This window comes from Rhinatrema bivittatum, chromosome 3 (assembly GCF_901001135.1).
Source record: "Rhinatrema bivittatum chromosome 3, aRhiBiv1.1, whole genome shotgun sequence".
In the NCBI taxonomy this organism is placed as follows: Eukaryota; Metazoa; Chordata; class Amphibia; order Gymnophiona; family Rhinatrematidae; genus Rhinatrema; species Rhinatrema bivittatum.
This window is the reverse complement of record NC_042617.1, coordinates 123,937,183-123,953,189: the sequence shown is the minus strand read 5'-3', so window position 1 is coordinate 123,953,189 and position 16,007 is coordinate 123,937,183. Positions and strand designations below refer to the sequence as shown.

At 48.6% G+C, this 16,007-nt stretch overlaps 1 protein-coding gene across 4 annotated transcripts in view; it reads right to left on the bottom strand.

Moving 5' to 3' along the window:
* The window catches only part of XPO1 (exportin 1), a 321,445-nt gene that overhangs the window by 19,785 nt on the left and 285,653 nt on the right, over positions 1–16,007 (bottom strand). For all 4 annotated transcript variants that reach the window (XM_029593698.1, XM_029593697.1, XM_029593699.1 and 1 more), the window contains 2 exons: positions 10,504–10,663; positions 10,324–10,420 (listed from right to left, as the gene is read on the bottom strand). In XM_029593698.1, coding sequence (XP_029449558.1) covers positions 10,324–10,420; positions 10,504–10,663 — 257 coding nt within the window. The remainder of the gene's footprint in view (positions 1–10,323; positions 10,421–10,503; positions 10,664–16,007) is intronic.

Here is a 16,007-nt window from a genome sequence, read left to right as displayed (position 1 = left end):
AGTCGCAAGTATGCGCTCAGCCCGGTGGGCACGTGATGCACGTATATCTTATGCGCACGGCCCTTGTGCGTGTAAATTTATGCACACAAGTACTTTATGCGCCCAGCTAGCCTTATGCGCCCGGATCAAGACGGCAGACAGGGCGGCGAATAGGGCCAAGATAGCGACGGCGACCATGCAGGCAATATGGCGACCACCTCGGAGGGTCTCCACGTGGGAAGGCCCTTTGAACTAGCCGGAGCCTGGCCCTGGTAGGGCGGATCAACCCGGCGGCACTGGTCCCGGCCGGCGACCTGTGCAACTCCTCGAACCTCGGAGACCGGAGTCTATGCTGAAGATTTCTACCTTACCTTTTCTTCGGCGCTTCCCGGTTTCGTTCTGGGCAGTCTCCGGCTGCGGGGGGAGAGGGCAAATACCTTCACCGCGCGCTCAAGGGTGCACCCGCTGCCTCTCAGCCGCACCCGAGATCGGGGGCTAGGCCCTTGCCGCGATTCGGCCGCCAGACCGAGGCTTTCCTCCAAGGGACCACGGAAATCACCTTGGGAATTCTCAACTGGGGGAGGGACCCGAGGGTATCACCGCAGGAGAGTGGGGCTCGTCTTCCGAGTAGGTTTTCTTCCGAATTTGGATTTTCTCCGTTGAATTTGTTCTAACGCTGTGAGAGCGTGCAGATAGTCCCTAACTGCTATGGAGACGGAAAATACTGAAGAGCTGCACTTCCTGCAGGGGTATATGTACTAGGGGCTGACGTCAGATTGAAATCTGATCCGTCTCCAATTGCTATCAGGAGTACACTATACCCATTGGTCCTGAGTCCATCTGCTACACGCTAGGAAATTGAAATGAATGGACCAACAAATGCACATCCCTACCCAATAATCCAAGGAAACTGCTAGACTCTTTGTTCCTCCTTGTCTGTCTATATGTGACACTGCTGTCACACTGTTTGACAACACTTTCACTGCCTTGTCTCTGAGCAATGGCTGAAAAAGTATTAACGCCTTCCATGTTGCCTGGTTTCCAACCAACTGATGAACCAGGAGGCCTCTGACAGTCCATCCCTCACAAATGACCTCCCCTCAGCTACATAGACCGAAATCCATAATCACCATGACCCAATTTGGAATTTCCAGATCCACACCTTTAGAAAAATTATCTTGTGAGAGCCACCAGGAAAGACTTGACCTGGCTTCCCCAAGGAGGGGTAATGGTCTTGAAATCCTGTGACTGAAGACTCCATCCTGTGGAAAAGCACCTTCTGCAGCTGTCTCATATTTATTTATTGTTTTTTATATACAGACATTTGATCTGAGATATCACATCGATTTACATTCAGGCACTGTAGGTATTTCCCTGTCCCCAGAGGGCTTATAATCTAAGTTTGTACCTGAGGTAATGGAGAGTAAAGTGCCTTGCCCAAGGTCACAAGGAGTGACAGCGGGACTCGAACCCTGGTCTCCTGGTTCGTAGCCCACTGCTCTAACCACTAGGCTATTCCTCCTCCCTGGGCAAACGCCTATAGTACTAGGTCCAGCAAGGATGCCATGGAACCCAGCACTATAGACAATCCCAAACTCAGGGACTCTAACTGCAACAAATGACTGACCTGCCCCTGCAGTTTTACCATTATGTCTGTGGTAAGAAACATCTTGCCTTCTGCCATCTTGAAATGAGCACTTGGGTATTCCAAACTCTGTGACTGAAGCTGTAACTGAAGCAGCAGCTTCTTTAGAAAATTTATCTCCCAGCCTAGCGCCTACAGTAACTGAACCACCCTGTGAAGAGACCAAAGGTAACCCATACTCAACTTCGCCTGAATGAACCAGTTGTCCAGGTAGGGGGCAGCTGCCACCACCACCACCCTTGGAAAAGGTGTGAGGAGCCATTGCCAGCTCAAAAGGAAGTGTCTGAAACTGAAAATGCCCTCTCAGCACTTATGAGAGGAGAAGACAAGAGTGCAATAGGAAGCTATCTGTAAAGTCATCGCCAGTGCTTCAAAGGCTTGCTTAAGGATGGCCTCAATCCTCCTATCATGCACATTCTTCAAGGCCGCTCCTCTCTCCACGGGGATAGCCATCCGCTTAGAGAGAGCACAGACAATTACATCCACTTTCAGAAAATGCAAACCCTTACTCACTACCAGATCCAGGTGGTGCAGGCCTTCCAAAGCCCAATCCCCTTTGAAATTTGCCTCCAGAGCATCCCATTCAAGATCAATCAATTCTTGAATGGCTTCCATAACAGGGAAAAACCAAGAAGCTTTACAAAAGGAAGCCAAAATAGGATTCTTCTTTGGCTCAGCAAAGGAATCTTTTCCAGGTACACCCAGTCTCTTCAAGGTCTGAGAAATCAGGGCCGGTAGCTCATCTCTATGAAAAAACCGCAACATAGTCCGATGCAGTTCCAATCCCAGAGGAATTTCCCCATCTTCCAGGGAGTCAGGATCTGCCTCATCATCAATGTCATCTGGGTTCCTATATGGGGTACTTGAAGCTAACCGAGGCATGCTTCTGCACTTAAACATAGGACTGGAAGAGGGACGGGTCACTGGCTCAGAATCCAACCTGAGAGGATTGGTCAAAGCTGAGGATTGTGCCTGAAGAAAGGACCACAATCCTTTGGGGGGGGGGGGGGGGGGGGGGGGGGGGGGGACAGACTACCCAAGAAAAGGCTGAAAGATCCAGGCCAAAACCAGAAGGTACTGGAGTGGGGCCCACTGAGCTGCCATCTCCTGCAGAGGAACCAGTCAAGGGAATACCAAGGTCCGGTGTACCACCAGACAAATCCTTAGCCAGACCATCTTCAGGCTGGGAGGACCTAGGCTTAGCAAAATCAGAGGAAGACAATTCACCTTGAGTCTCTAAGCAGCCTGACATGTTAGAGGTCTCTCCAGGCTGAAACACCCAAATATGACAGGCAACACAGAGAGAAAGGCGCTTAGGTTTCTTGTTCACCAGCGCCATAGTGCACAGCCAATGGAGAATGTATGTCCAGCCGGTTCGTGCTGAAAAGTTCCAGTGCACAAATTTTATGTGCACAAAAATTAGGTGCTCCCAAACACAAACACCGTAAAAAGGCACATATACAAGCTGGGTGCCAAAATCTAGGTGCACCGCCGATACACTTAAAAATATGCGCACAAAAGATGGCCAAAAACTGTGTACACAACACGTACGCAGAGCCGGATGCACTGCGCACACACACGGTCTGATAGAGAGTACTTGAGCATGCACAGAAGCATTTGAAAACACTGCCGCGGCCTACAACACAGCGTGTGGGGAAGAGCCTAACTGCGGGTCCTACCCACCCGGGCTGCTCAACCTGCCAGGCTGCCCAGTTCCCTTAAGCCCCCTGGGAGAGGGAACGAATGTCGGGATGGCGCCTTGAGAACAGAGACTGGAGGAAGCCCTGCAAACTCCCCTGCCTGAACTTTTTTTTTTAAGCTTACCACAGCTCAGTCTTACCCGGCTGAGTACAGAGACTGTCTCGGGCTTCAGGGGGAGAGGGCACCTGGGATTACTGCCACACTCGTCTTCCCACACCCGCTGCCTTTAAGGTGTACAATCAGCTAAGTCCACGATGGCATAAACCAGCTACCAGAACAAGGCACACCTCTGAGGCACCATGGAAATCACCTCAGGAATTCTCAACTGGGGGAGAGACCATCAGGTATCATCGTAGAAGAGTGGGGCTATTTCTATTTCTTTCCTAAATTCTCCTTCCAAATCTGAAGCAATCCCATAGGGAGATGATTGTTTTACATCTGCTGGAGACTGAGAATAATCGGCAGGCTGCAGTCACTGCAGGAACATATATATTCTGTGATGTCAACTTTTTCCCGTCTCCTTCTGCTGGCAGGGGAGCATAACCTACTAGTCTAAGTCCATCTGTCTACATGCTAGGAAAAAGGGGTGATGTCAGAGAGCCTGTTATTCTGTCTCCATCTGCTAGTCTGTGGGCATAACCCATTTGTCTGGACTGGTCTGACTGTTATGAGGAGGAATATTCTTTTTCTTTTGACATGAAAAAATAAAACTGCAATTAAAGGAAAAAAAGAAAACTAGAAACTACCACAAAATCACAGCAACTGTGACTTGTGAGAAAATTTCCATGCTTTGATAACAACCACAGATGGAAAAAACTGAAGTGGTTCGAATGGGGATGGCAGTGCGGAAACTCCCACACATGCTCACAAAATCTGCTGGAGCTTTTTTCCCACATCAGTGCCATTGTGAAGCATCATTCAGTTGTCTGGCTATTTGTTCTTGCTTGTTCGCAGAGAACATATAGCAGTTGCTTACCTGTAACAGGTGTTCTTCAAGAACAGCAGGATGTTAGTCCTCACAACTGGGTGACATCATCGGATGGAGCCCAGCACGGAAAACTTGTCACTGCGCGTCCATGGGGGGTGTTTCCTCTTCAGTCTTATAACAAACAGTGAGCGAGACAGTGAACAACCAAAAAATCCTATTAAAAAAAAGACCCTACTATGGGGAGGTGGGCAGGTTCTGTGAGGACTAACATCCTGATGTCCTTAGAGAACACCTATTACAGGTAAGCAATTCTGCTTTCTCCAAGGACAAGCAGGATGTAGTCCTCACAACTCGGTGAATAAGTAGCTTCAGGCCTCTCTGACTATGAGCAGCAAAACAGGTGCAACGTGCACAACCACTGCAGGTGTGGAGCCAAGAGGAGCAGGCCCATCACCCTAGAGGGGTATAAGATAGGAGAGTTGGGTTATGGCTGAAAAAGGACGAATTGCCCAAAAATGGGAGTCTTGCCGCCCATCCTTGTCTAAGCAGTAATGAGAGGCAAAAGTATGGTGTGAACTCCACATTGCCGCTCTGCAGAGTTCATAAATAGGAAGTGCTCACAGGTGCACTACCGAAACTGACATGGCCCAACGGAGTGAGCCCGAGCACGGCCAACAAGCTGCAGCCCTGCCTGCGCGTAGCAGAAGGCAATACAGTCGGGCCAACCAGTGGGACAGCGCCCGTTTGGAAACAGCGACAACCTATTTTTGTCAAATGAAATGAACAGTTGAGTGGAGGTGCAATGAGGCGCCTTCTGTTCTAGGTAGAAGGTGAGTGCCCTCTTACAGTCTAAAGTATGGAGGGGCATGTTCACCCCAATGACCGTGAGGCCTCAGGGAAAAAAAAGATTGTAAGATGATGGACTGGTTCAGGTGGAACTCTGAAACCACTTTGGGTAGGAACTTGGGATGTGTACGTAGTACTACCCTGTCATGACAGAACTTCGTGTAAGGTGGGTATGACACCAACGCCTGCAATTCACTCACCCTGCAAGCCGATGTGAATGCCACTAAGAAAAGTACTTTCCAGGAAAGGTATTTTAAGGTCACAGGAGCGTAAGCTCAAACAGGAATTTCATGAGCTGTGAGAGAACCATGTTTAGATCCCAGGAAACTCCGGGGGACAAGTAGGAGGTTTTAGTTGAAGGAGACACTTCATGAAACGTCCCACCAGTGGATGGCAAGAGATAGCAGAACCATCCACATCCCGATGGTATTCTCCTATGGCACTGACGTGTACCCTCACACCAAGGTGGTCTTTAGGTCAGATTCAGAGAGGAACAACAAGTAGTCCAGAAGAGCTGAGGGAGAGCAGGTGAAGGGGTCCAAACCGGGACCTCCACACCAGGAGGAGAACCGTTTCCACTTCAGATTGTAGGATCTTCTGCTGGATAGTTTCCTAGATTCCAGAAGAACTCATGACACCGCCGCTGGTAGGCCGAGGGCCTCAACTATCAGCCGGTCAACATCCCTGCTGTAAGGGCTAGGGATCGGAGGTTGGTATGGCGGAGTCTGCCGGTCCTGTGCGATGAGGTCTGATGCAGTTCCCAGTCGGATTGGGGGACGCACCCGCAAGCTCCCGAAGGGTTTGGTAGCAGACCTGGCGGGTACATGATGGAGCAATCAGGATCACTGTGCCGTGATCCTGTTGCAACTTCTGAAGTATCTTGGAGATGAGGGGAAGGGGCTGGTAGGCGTACAAGCAAGCCTGTCCCTCAGTGGATCGAGAACGCGTCAGCCAACAACCCTTTGCCCTTCCTGCCAAGGGAGCAAAAGTGGCATACTTTCCTGTTTTTCTGAGAGGCAAACAGGTCCATGTCCGAGGTCCCCCAGCAGCTGAAGAGGCGAATCGCCACCTCCTGCTTGAGGGACCACTTGTGTGGTTTGAATGTCCGACTCAGAGCATCAGCCAGGGTGTTGTCCACCCCTGGAAGGTACACCACCTGGAGAGTTATACTGTTGGTGATGGCCCATGCCCAAACCAGGACTGCCTCTTGGCAGAAAGGGAATGACCCGGTTCCACCCTGATTGTTCAGGTACCACATGGCCACCTGATTGTCTGTGTGTACCAGGATTACTTGTTCACCAGCAGCTCCCGGAACACCCGTAGGGCATACTGGACCACCCTCAGCTCCAGAAGGTTGATTTGGGGCCTCCTTTCTTGGGGCAACCAGAAATCCTATGTGCGATACCCCCCGTCTGAGAAGAGTCAGTGGTGAGCGAAACCTGGGGCAGAGCTACTGCAAACGGAGACCCTTGCAGCAGATTCTCAGGGACAGTCCACCAGTGAAGTGAACGTCGCAGCTCGTCCGTGACCACAATGGGGGCACGTAGGTCGTGGGACGCCTGACACCAGAGTATCCATTGCGCACGGTGCATGTGTAGCTAAGTGAACAGGGTGACATGCATCGTCGTTGCCATATGGCCAAGCAGCTGGAGCAAGTGGCAAGCAGATACCTGGGTGTGGCCGGAAATATGAAGTGCAAGAGCCGCCAAGGTCTCTGCCCTGTCCTGAGGTAGGGTAGGCCTTGATCTGGACAGTGTCCAGGTGTGCCCCAATGAAGTCCAGTTGTGAGGCTGGCTGAAGATGGGACTTGGGGTAGTTGATCAAGACTCCCAAGGTTTCCAGTGAGTCTATCATGAGGCGCATGGCCACCCGAGTCCCTTGGATCGAGCTGCCCTTGATGAGCCAGTCGTCGAGGTAGGGGAAAACATGAACACCCTGCCTGTGAAGATGGGCATCAACAACTGCCAGACATTTGGTAAAGACCCGGGGGGCAGATGCCAGACCGAAGGGTAGGGGACAGTATTGGTAATGGTGTTGGCCCACTCAAAAACGGAGGTACTGCCGGTCCCTGTGGAAAATAGAGATATGGGTATATGCATCTTGCAGACTGAGGGAGCAGAGCCAGTTGCTCCCCTTGAGAAAAGAGATTAGAGTGCCCAATGACACCATCTTGAACTTCTCATTCACCAACGACTGGTTTAGGGCTCTCAGGTCCAGTATGGGCCAGAAGCCTCCTGTTTTCTTGGGGATAAGAAAATACTGGGAGTAGAACCCTGTGCCTTGCTGGCCGATGAGAACTGGCTCAACTGCCTGCACGGAAAGGAGGGCAGAGAGTTCTGCTTGAAGTATTTGATCGTTCTCTACCATTCCCCATCCAAACGGTGGGGAGCAAGGTGGAAGTTGCTGGAAATGAAGCCAGTAACCCTGGTGGATGATGGATAAGACCTAGTGATCCGACGTGATCAAACTCCAACAATATGCAAAGAGTCGAAGACCGCCTCCAACTGGGGAACCAGGGTTCCACTGCTGGCTCTGATTCCTTCGTTGCCAGTCAAAAGCCAGTGGAGGAGTTCTGCGGTGGGGTTTGCCTGAGGGGCCCAAGACTGCCTCTGTCTGGGTTTCACCACTGGCCGCTGAGGTCTAGATCTCACGGCAGGAGGGTAGTAACTGCGGGGCCGGTAAAAAGGCCGCTTTGGATATGACCGAGCGGGCTTCCTAGCAGGCTGGGTGCTAGCTGACAATTGTTGAAGGGTCTCTTGATAGTCCTTCAGCTGAGCCACTACCCTCTTTGATCCAGTCGCCAAACAGGTTCTCCCCAGTACAGGGCAGGCCTGCTAGATGATCCTGAACCTCTGGGCGCAAGTTGGATGCCCGTAACCATGCTATGCGCCAGGCCCCAATGCCCGCTGCAGCCGACCTCATGGCCATTTCAAATACATCGTATGCCGCACAGACTTCGTGTTTGTCACATTCAAGGCCCTGCTGAACAACATTCTGAAACTCCTCCTGGTACTGCTGAGGTAGGCGCTCACCTAATTCTTAAGCTTGTTTCCACAAGTTTCGAGAATACTGCCCCATGTAGAGCTGATAACACGCTATGCAGGCAATGAGCATGGCACTCTGGAATACATGCTGACCCCAAGGCATCTAGGGCTTTTACGCTCACGTCCTGGCGCCGCGACACATGGATGTGCACCCTCTTAGCTTTCTTGAGGGCTGACTACCACCAACAAATGGCGTGGGAGATGGCGGCGATCAAACCCGGTGGAAGGTTGAACCAGGTACACCATGTCAGACTTTCTGTTGACTGGTGGCACCAAGATCGGATGCTCCCATAAGTGGGTTACCAGGTCCTTGAAAACGTCATGGATGGACACTGCCACTACCTCCTTCAGTGCATCCATGAACTGCAGGATCTCGAGCATTTTGTGTCTAGAATCCTGCTCCGCCTACAGCTGAAAAGGGATGGAAATCTGCCATGGCCTTGACGAACCCGTGAAGGAGAGATCCTCAGGAGGGGATCGACGTCATTCCTCTGGTGGGGAGGTTTCAGAAGGTAAATCTTCTGACTCAACTAATGAAGAGATGGATGCTTCCTCTTCCCAGGGGTCATATGGGGGCTCACCCTCGCTGCGGCGGCCAGGCCTCGTTGTCATCGAGGAAGGCACCTAGGGCCTCGAATTCTTCAGGGATCCGATGGCACCATTGGCATTGGGGGCACCGAAGGAATCTGTGGAATCGACCCAGAGGGCCCAGGGAGAGTTGGACAGTGAAGAGTCACTGCGAGCCTCCTCTTCCGAGGAGTTGCTCACCTGTACAAGGGCCGTGGCGATGGCAGCGGTGTGCTCAGGGCCTCTGAGGGGCTTGAGGCACTAGTACGAGCACCAGTGGAACAGGTTCTTGTGGCGGAGGCAGTACCCAGGGAACTGGAGGCTCAAAGCCCTGCAGGGCCCGGCCGACCACCATCCACACACGCCTTTCGAGCTCCTCCTCGATTGTTTCAGAGGAAAGCATGATTTGAGGAGGAGCAGGTGGAATCGGGAGACACTCTGGTTGGAGGGGGACAGATCCCTCCACAGGAAGCGGCGTCAGTGGGGATGACATCTTCTGCCCTAGACCGCTTCGTGGGAGGCGCAGAGGTCGATGCCCTCTCTCAGTCTTTTTTAGAAGAAGAAGATCAATGTCTGTTTCCTGGATCTCTCCTGGTGGTCCCTGCGATCCTTTCCCAAAGCCGAGGGGGGACATCGAAGACCCTGAACAGGAAAGAGAAGAGACAGACAACGGACGGTCTCCTGCGCCCATTTCGAAAGCAGGCCCGACAGGCACAGGAGAACTCGGGGCCTGGGCCTCCTTACCATGTGGTGTGGAGGTCACTGTTCCAAACAATTTCTCCATTTTGTTGAGGCAGGCCCTGTGACCCTCAGGGGTCATTTGGGCACAAAGATCACAAACGCAGACATCGTGGGAGGCCCCCAGGCAAAGGACACAGACCTCATGGGGTCCGTGAGGGAAACTGTCTGCGGCACTGGCGGAAACCGGACAATGCCATCGGAAAAAGAATGCAACGTGTAGTCGATGGCCAGGGGTATCTGGAGGCAGCGCTGTTGGCGAGGAAGGAAGCTTACTGATCTCTGAAAAGAGGGAAAGGGACCCTATGAGACGTGTAGAAGCGAAGAAAAAATGTTTCAGAAAAAAACAACGCAAGCTCCTGAACCGCATGGCGACAGCTTCGCGGAAAAGAAGAGACTGAAAAGGGACCTCCACATGGACTTGAAGTTAGCGGCATGCTAGGCATGCTTAGTGTGCCAAAGTTTCTAGAAACTTTTACAAAAGTTTTTCGTGCCAGGCTTCATCCGATGATGTCACCCAGTTGAGAGGGCTACCATCCTGCTTGTCCTTTGAGAATGTACAGTGTCTCAGAGAAAAAAAACAAAAACTTTTCCCTTGCCTTCCATAATTACTTTTCATATCCAGATTGAATATTGGGATATAAGATAAGGGAGACAAACCCCAGAAGTCTCCCTCGAAGCTGGCACAATATCGGCTAGAGAAGAGGATAGACACATTTTTTTTTTTTTTTTTTTTTGGGAGGAGGGAGCAAATAAGGTCCCACTGGTCCAAATCAAGACAAAATGGCATCTCTTTAATGGTCAATTTTAATACAGCTTAGTACATTGGCCCCAAATGTAGGATATTCACCTCAATATTCTCACACTTATCTTACCTTTATTTGTACCAGGAAATCCCGAAGATGTTCCTTGAATGCTGGAATATCCTGGTTCAAACTGAATAGTCCTGTTACAAACAGCTTAACCTGGGCGCTAGAAAACGAAAATATGATATCAGACATGCTGACATGAACAAAACTTCAAATTCTGGAAACACTAAAAATGTGTATACTTACTCTTGTAGATGAGGAAAAGCAGATTTAAGAAGATTAGCCACATACTCTTGAACAAATAGTTGGTTGTTAAGTGGATTTCCAGGGTTTAAAGGTGTATTTATCTTTCCTTCTTCTACCAAGTTAAACATATATGCAAGAATTGAAGCATGCATTGTCAAACCTGAAAATAAATTATACAATTTTATTCTTCCTCCCCAGAAACTGTTAAAAATAATGAATAGTTAAAAAAAACAAAACAAAAACTCCAAATACAACAGGCATACAAAAATATAGACTGTGGTCATAATTAAAGGTGTCATCATTTGAGGGCTAGTTCATTGCAGCTACTGATTTTAGATTCTTATTTGATGAGGATGTTCATAAAGAAAACATTCCTCGATCATACCCAATCTAGTGGCTACTTTTTGTCAGACATTAAATATGGTAAACAAGTGTTAGAAATATTTTTGTTTGATGAAAGATTGTAAAGCACTGGACACATTCTTTTAGGACTGGTAATTAAACAATGGCATGTTATTGGCAAATACCGTATTTTTCGCTCCCTCTCGCGCGCCGTCCTCCTCCTCCTCCCAAATCAGCCCAGTCAGCATGGTGGCGCAGGTCATGACATTTTGTCATGAATCACTAACTGTGCCATGAGCTGGAAGGGTGGAGGTTTGTATCGTGTGTCCTCTATCCCAGGCGGTATATTTTCTGGTGTGTCTGGACAGATGAGAGAGAGATGGCCTGTGCCAACCATGGGCTTTGATGCCGTATGTTGTCTTCTGCCAGCGGAACTTGAGCTCCCTGCTGGTCTGCTGTTCCTGGGGTGCATCTTGCTGTGAGGGTCGGCGTAGCGCAGGTCAGACATCAGCTGTTTGAACCGCGTGGGCTACGGAGGCCCCTCCAGTTCAGACGGCTGGCATTTGACCTGCGCTGCACCGGCCTTCGCAGTGGGATGCACCCCAGGAACAGCAGACCGGCAGAGCTGTTTGAACTGGAGAGGCCTCCGTAGCCCACGCGGTTCAAACAGCTGATGTTTGACCTGCACCACGCTGATCTTCGCAGTGAGATGGACCCCGGGAATGTTGGACCGGTGGGGAGCTCAGGCTCTGCCGGCAGAGGACAATACATGGCATTGGGGTTTGTGGTTGGTGCAGGCCATTTCCTTCTCATTTGTTTGGATGTATTGGAGGGTCATGGGGGTGGTATACTGCCTGGGATGGAGGACAAGACACAGACCTTTGCTTTTTTGGTTCTTGGTGTGGTTCAGTGATTTGTGATAAAATGTTTCTTGCATGTGAAGCAATGTGGCTTTTCAAACTGATTAGCAGTTTTTGACAGCTGAAATTAATGAAAAGCAAATAGAATTACTGCCTGTGCTGATTAAGTGGCTACCTATTGAAATATTAGGAGCAAATTGCTCTCCTAATCAATGTAATACAGCCCTGACTATTTATTATTGAACTCTGGAGCAGTCATGAAAGTTTAAAATAACTGGCGTGAGAGAGCTGTGTGTATGAGTGAGAGAGTCTGAGTGTGTGATTGTCTGTGGGTATGTGTATATGTGAGGTAGAGCCAGTGAGTTGAGTGGGGGAGAGAGCTAGTGAGTGTGAAAGAGCCTATGTATGTATGTATGTACGTGAGGGAGAGAAAACCAGTGAGTATGAGTACCTATGTGGATGTTCTCTGCCTTACTATAAAAAACAAAACCAAAAAAATATCCCACGGACGGCTACCAGGGGAGAGTTCCGTACAGAGCCCGTCATGGGGACAGAATTTTTTTTTTCTTATTTTCCTCCTCTAAATCCTAGGTGCGTCTTATAGTGCGAAAAATACAGTAGTGTCAGCTCTTGAACGAAATCCTCCTATGTCCCAATAAACATGTCAACAAATAGATTTTTTTTTTTTTTTTTTTTTAACTAGTAAGCTGAATCTACCTGACCTTCCACTGAAAACAGTGTGCCTTTCTGAAGTCTTAAAACCAGCAGTACTGACAAGATTACTCAAAATATTAATGTGCCTTTTCATTTGCTCTATTAGTTTCCATGTCAAGGTTTCCTTAATACATCTGTGTTGCTGTACTATTGTGATCCTGCTACTAAAAATCTTCCCAGAGACCATTTTTCAGTTATGCTATATCACTACCTTACTTGTATAGGTACAATTCTAGTCTGCAACAGGAGTTTAGCTGTACTTAAATTTAAGAGTGTGATACTGGGAGAGGCTGAGCAAAAAGCTTTCACAACCTTTAAATAAATTTCTTATTAGCAATAAAATAAGGGAAGGATGCTACTGATTTTAAGTGCTAACTGCAATTTTTGCATGTTTTAATATTGCTGGTTTAAGTGTCTTGAGAACACATATTACAAAATTAACTAAGCAAGCTATGAAAGCAGTTCGTCTTTTGATACATACCGTATTTTCCGGCGTATAAGACGACCCCCCCCCCTTTTTTATACATATTTTTAAGAAAAAAAATAATTTTACACTCAAACAGGAGCAACCCTATCTATGAAAAGGCAACACTACAAATATTAAATCAGGCCCTAAAAACCAATACACCTCTTATTAGGAAAACAGAACTAGCAAGCAGCTATAGATCCCCACACAGAAATAATTGTAAAACTATACTAATAAGCAGAATAAATGTTTCAAAACAGCTATGAACAGAATAACATCCAACAATTAAAAACTCATAAAAACTATTAAACATTCTCCAAACACCAATAAAATATTTCAAAAAAGCAGACACATCACATAATATTAAATAATTAAAATGGCAGTCAATCAAGAAAAATAAACTTAAAAAGTCACCTTTCCTTACCCCCTCCAGCAGCTCTCCTACTCCTCTTCCATGCAGGCCGTAGCACACACCAGAAGCAGCAGTAGTGGCTAAGCTCTATACTCATGGTCCTCTTCCTTAGGGCTCATGTCTCTCACACACACACCATACCAGTCATGTCCCCATGACAAGTTTCTGTCTCTCACACACCAATCATTTCCCAAACAGTCTTTGACACACACACCAGACACCTTCCTGAACAGTTTCTCTCATGCCATACACACACACAGGCTTCCCACTCCCGTGTTCTGCTTACCGTACATATACAGGCTTCTCACTCTCATAATCACTTTCTCTGTCTCACACACACACCAGTCTCTCTCTCATTTCCATGCTCACTCTCCACGTGCACAGACTTCTCATTCACTGAATCACATTCTGTCTCTCACATTCACACACACCAGTCTCTTTCTCTCACACACACTGTCACCTTATCAACCAGTCTCTCTCTCATGCACGCACACACACACAGCCCTCCCACTCCCATGCTCTCTCTCACATAATCAGGCTTCTTACTCCCATGCTTTCTCACATACCCAGATTTCTCACTTCCATGCTTTTTCTCTCTCTCTCTCTCTCACACACTCACATACACATCAGTCATCTCTCTGAGCAGTCACTTTAATTGTCTCTCACATATACACACACATGAGCTCTCTGACCAGTTTCTCTCAATCACAGACATGCTCTCAATCAAATACATTCTCTCACTTACACACAGGCTGGCTGGCTGGTTCTCTCTCTCTCACTCACTTCCTCTCCTCTCCCCCGCCCCCAAGCACAAATAGTAGCTGCAGCAGCCTCCTCCTCCAGCCCCTGCAGGCCAAGAAAGAAGAATCCCATCGGCCTCGGGAGGCTCCTGCTGCTGTCTCCTTTCTCGATTACCGGCTGCTTCAATTGCTCGGGGGCTGATGCTGCACCGGCCGCTGCTACTTTATCACGCGGCACGGCCTTTCTTCTTCCCGCGCACCGCATATCACTTCCTGTTCCGGGTGGGGGGAAATGCAGGCGCGGGAAGAAGAAAAGGCCCAGCTGCGGATGCCACAGCTTTTTTTTTTTTTTTTTTTGCACCGTTGCCGTTCCCGCTGGGCTTGAACATGCTGATAGCCCAGCGGCAACGGCAGCAGGGAAGGAAGAGCAGCGGGAGAGACCGGGAGCACGCGACACACAGGTGAGAAGAGCTGCCCTATAAGACGATACCCGGCGTATAAGACGACCCCCGACTTTCGAGAAGATTTTCAGGGGTTAAAAAGTAGTCTTATACGCCGGAAAATACGGTACTACCTTTGAAATTAAATTTACACTAATGAAATTTTGAAAATCAAATGTAAACTGGCAAGATTATGTTATTATGTAGACTGCAGGAAAGAGGAAGGAGAACTGCAGAGCTTGTAACTGCTCGGAGCCAAGTCATATTTGCTAAATAAATACACTCTCAGTGGTACAGTACAGATTGGAGATTTTACTTACCTGATAATTTCGTTTTCCTTAGTGTAGACAGATGTACTCAGGACCAATGAGTTAGGTGCTTCCCTGCTAGCAGATGGAGATAGTTAAGTTTCAAAGCTGACGTCACCCTAGATATTTATTTATTTTATTTTTTAAAAATCTTTTCTATACTGTCGTTTGGAGGATACCGTCACAACGGATATACTCTTGCAGTGACCTCAGTCATTCAGTAGTCTCTTCCAAACCATTGTGGACATACTATTGAAAATTTTAATTTGAACTCGGATACAACTTAATACTTGATTCAAATTTGATTTAAAAAAGCGCTGGATCCAGCCACATTATAGATGCCCTGATCTGAGGATAGGGCAACTGCTTACCTGCAATCTCATGGGATCGAGATTTGCCTCATGGGCGAATTCTTGGTACCGTTCATGGGCAGCCATGGGCGGGATGCTGTGTCCATCTGTCTATACTAAGGAAAATGAAATTATCAAGTAAGTAATTTCTCCATTTCCTAACGTGTAGCCAGATGGACTCAGGATCAATGGAATGTACGAAAGCTACTCCCAAATGGGGGGGGGGGGGGGGGGGGAGGCTGCCTGCGGTCTGGTTTGCACCGCCCTTGCAAAGGCTGCTTCTTCTCGGGCCTGGACATCCAGGCAGTAGAACCTGGAGATGTGTAAGGAGGACTATGTTGCTGCTCGATAGATGTAGGCGGGAGACAGTAGCTTAGCTTCCACCCACTGGTAGAATGAGCTTTGACTTGGAGGGATAAAGGCTTCCCTGCCTCTATGAAAGCTCCCTTGATTACTTCCTTGAACCAGTGAGCTATAGTAGCTCGCGAAGCCGCTTCGCCCTATTTCTTTCCCCTGTGAAGAACAAGCGGTCTGTCTTGTGCACCGGTTCTGAACGTTCCAGATATCGCATTAAAAGTCTACCGACGTTTAGATGGCAAAGAAGGCAATAGTCTTCTATGTCCTTGCATCTACCCGGGGACTGAAAGGAGATGGATTGGTTCAGGTGAAACTCCGAGACTACCTTTGGTAAGAAGGAGGGCATGGTGCGAAGCTGTACTGTTCCTGGAGTAAATCGAAGGAACAGTTCCAGACAAGACAGCAACTGTAGTTCAGAGATGTGATGAGCTGAGCATATCACCACCAAGAATACAGTCTTTAGTGTTAATAGGCGTAGCGACAGACTGCACAGTGGTCTGAAGGAAGGCCCTGCT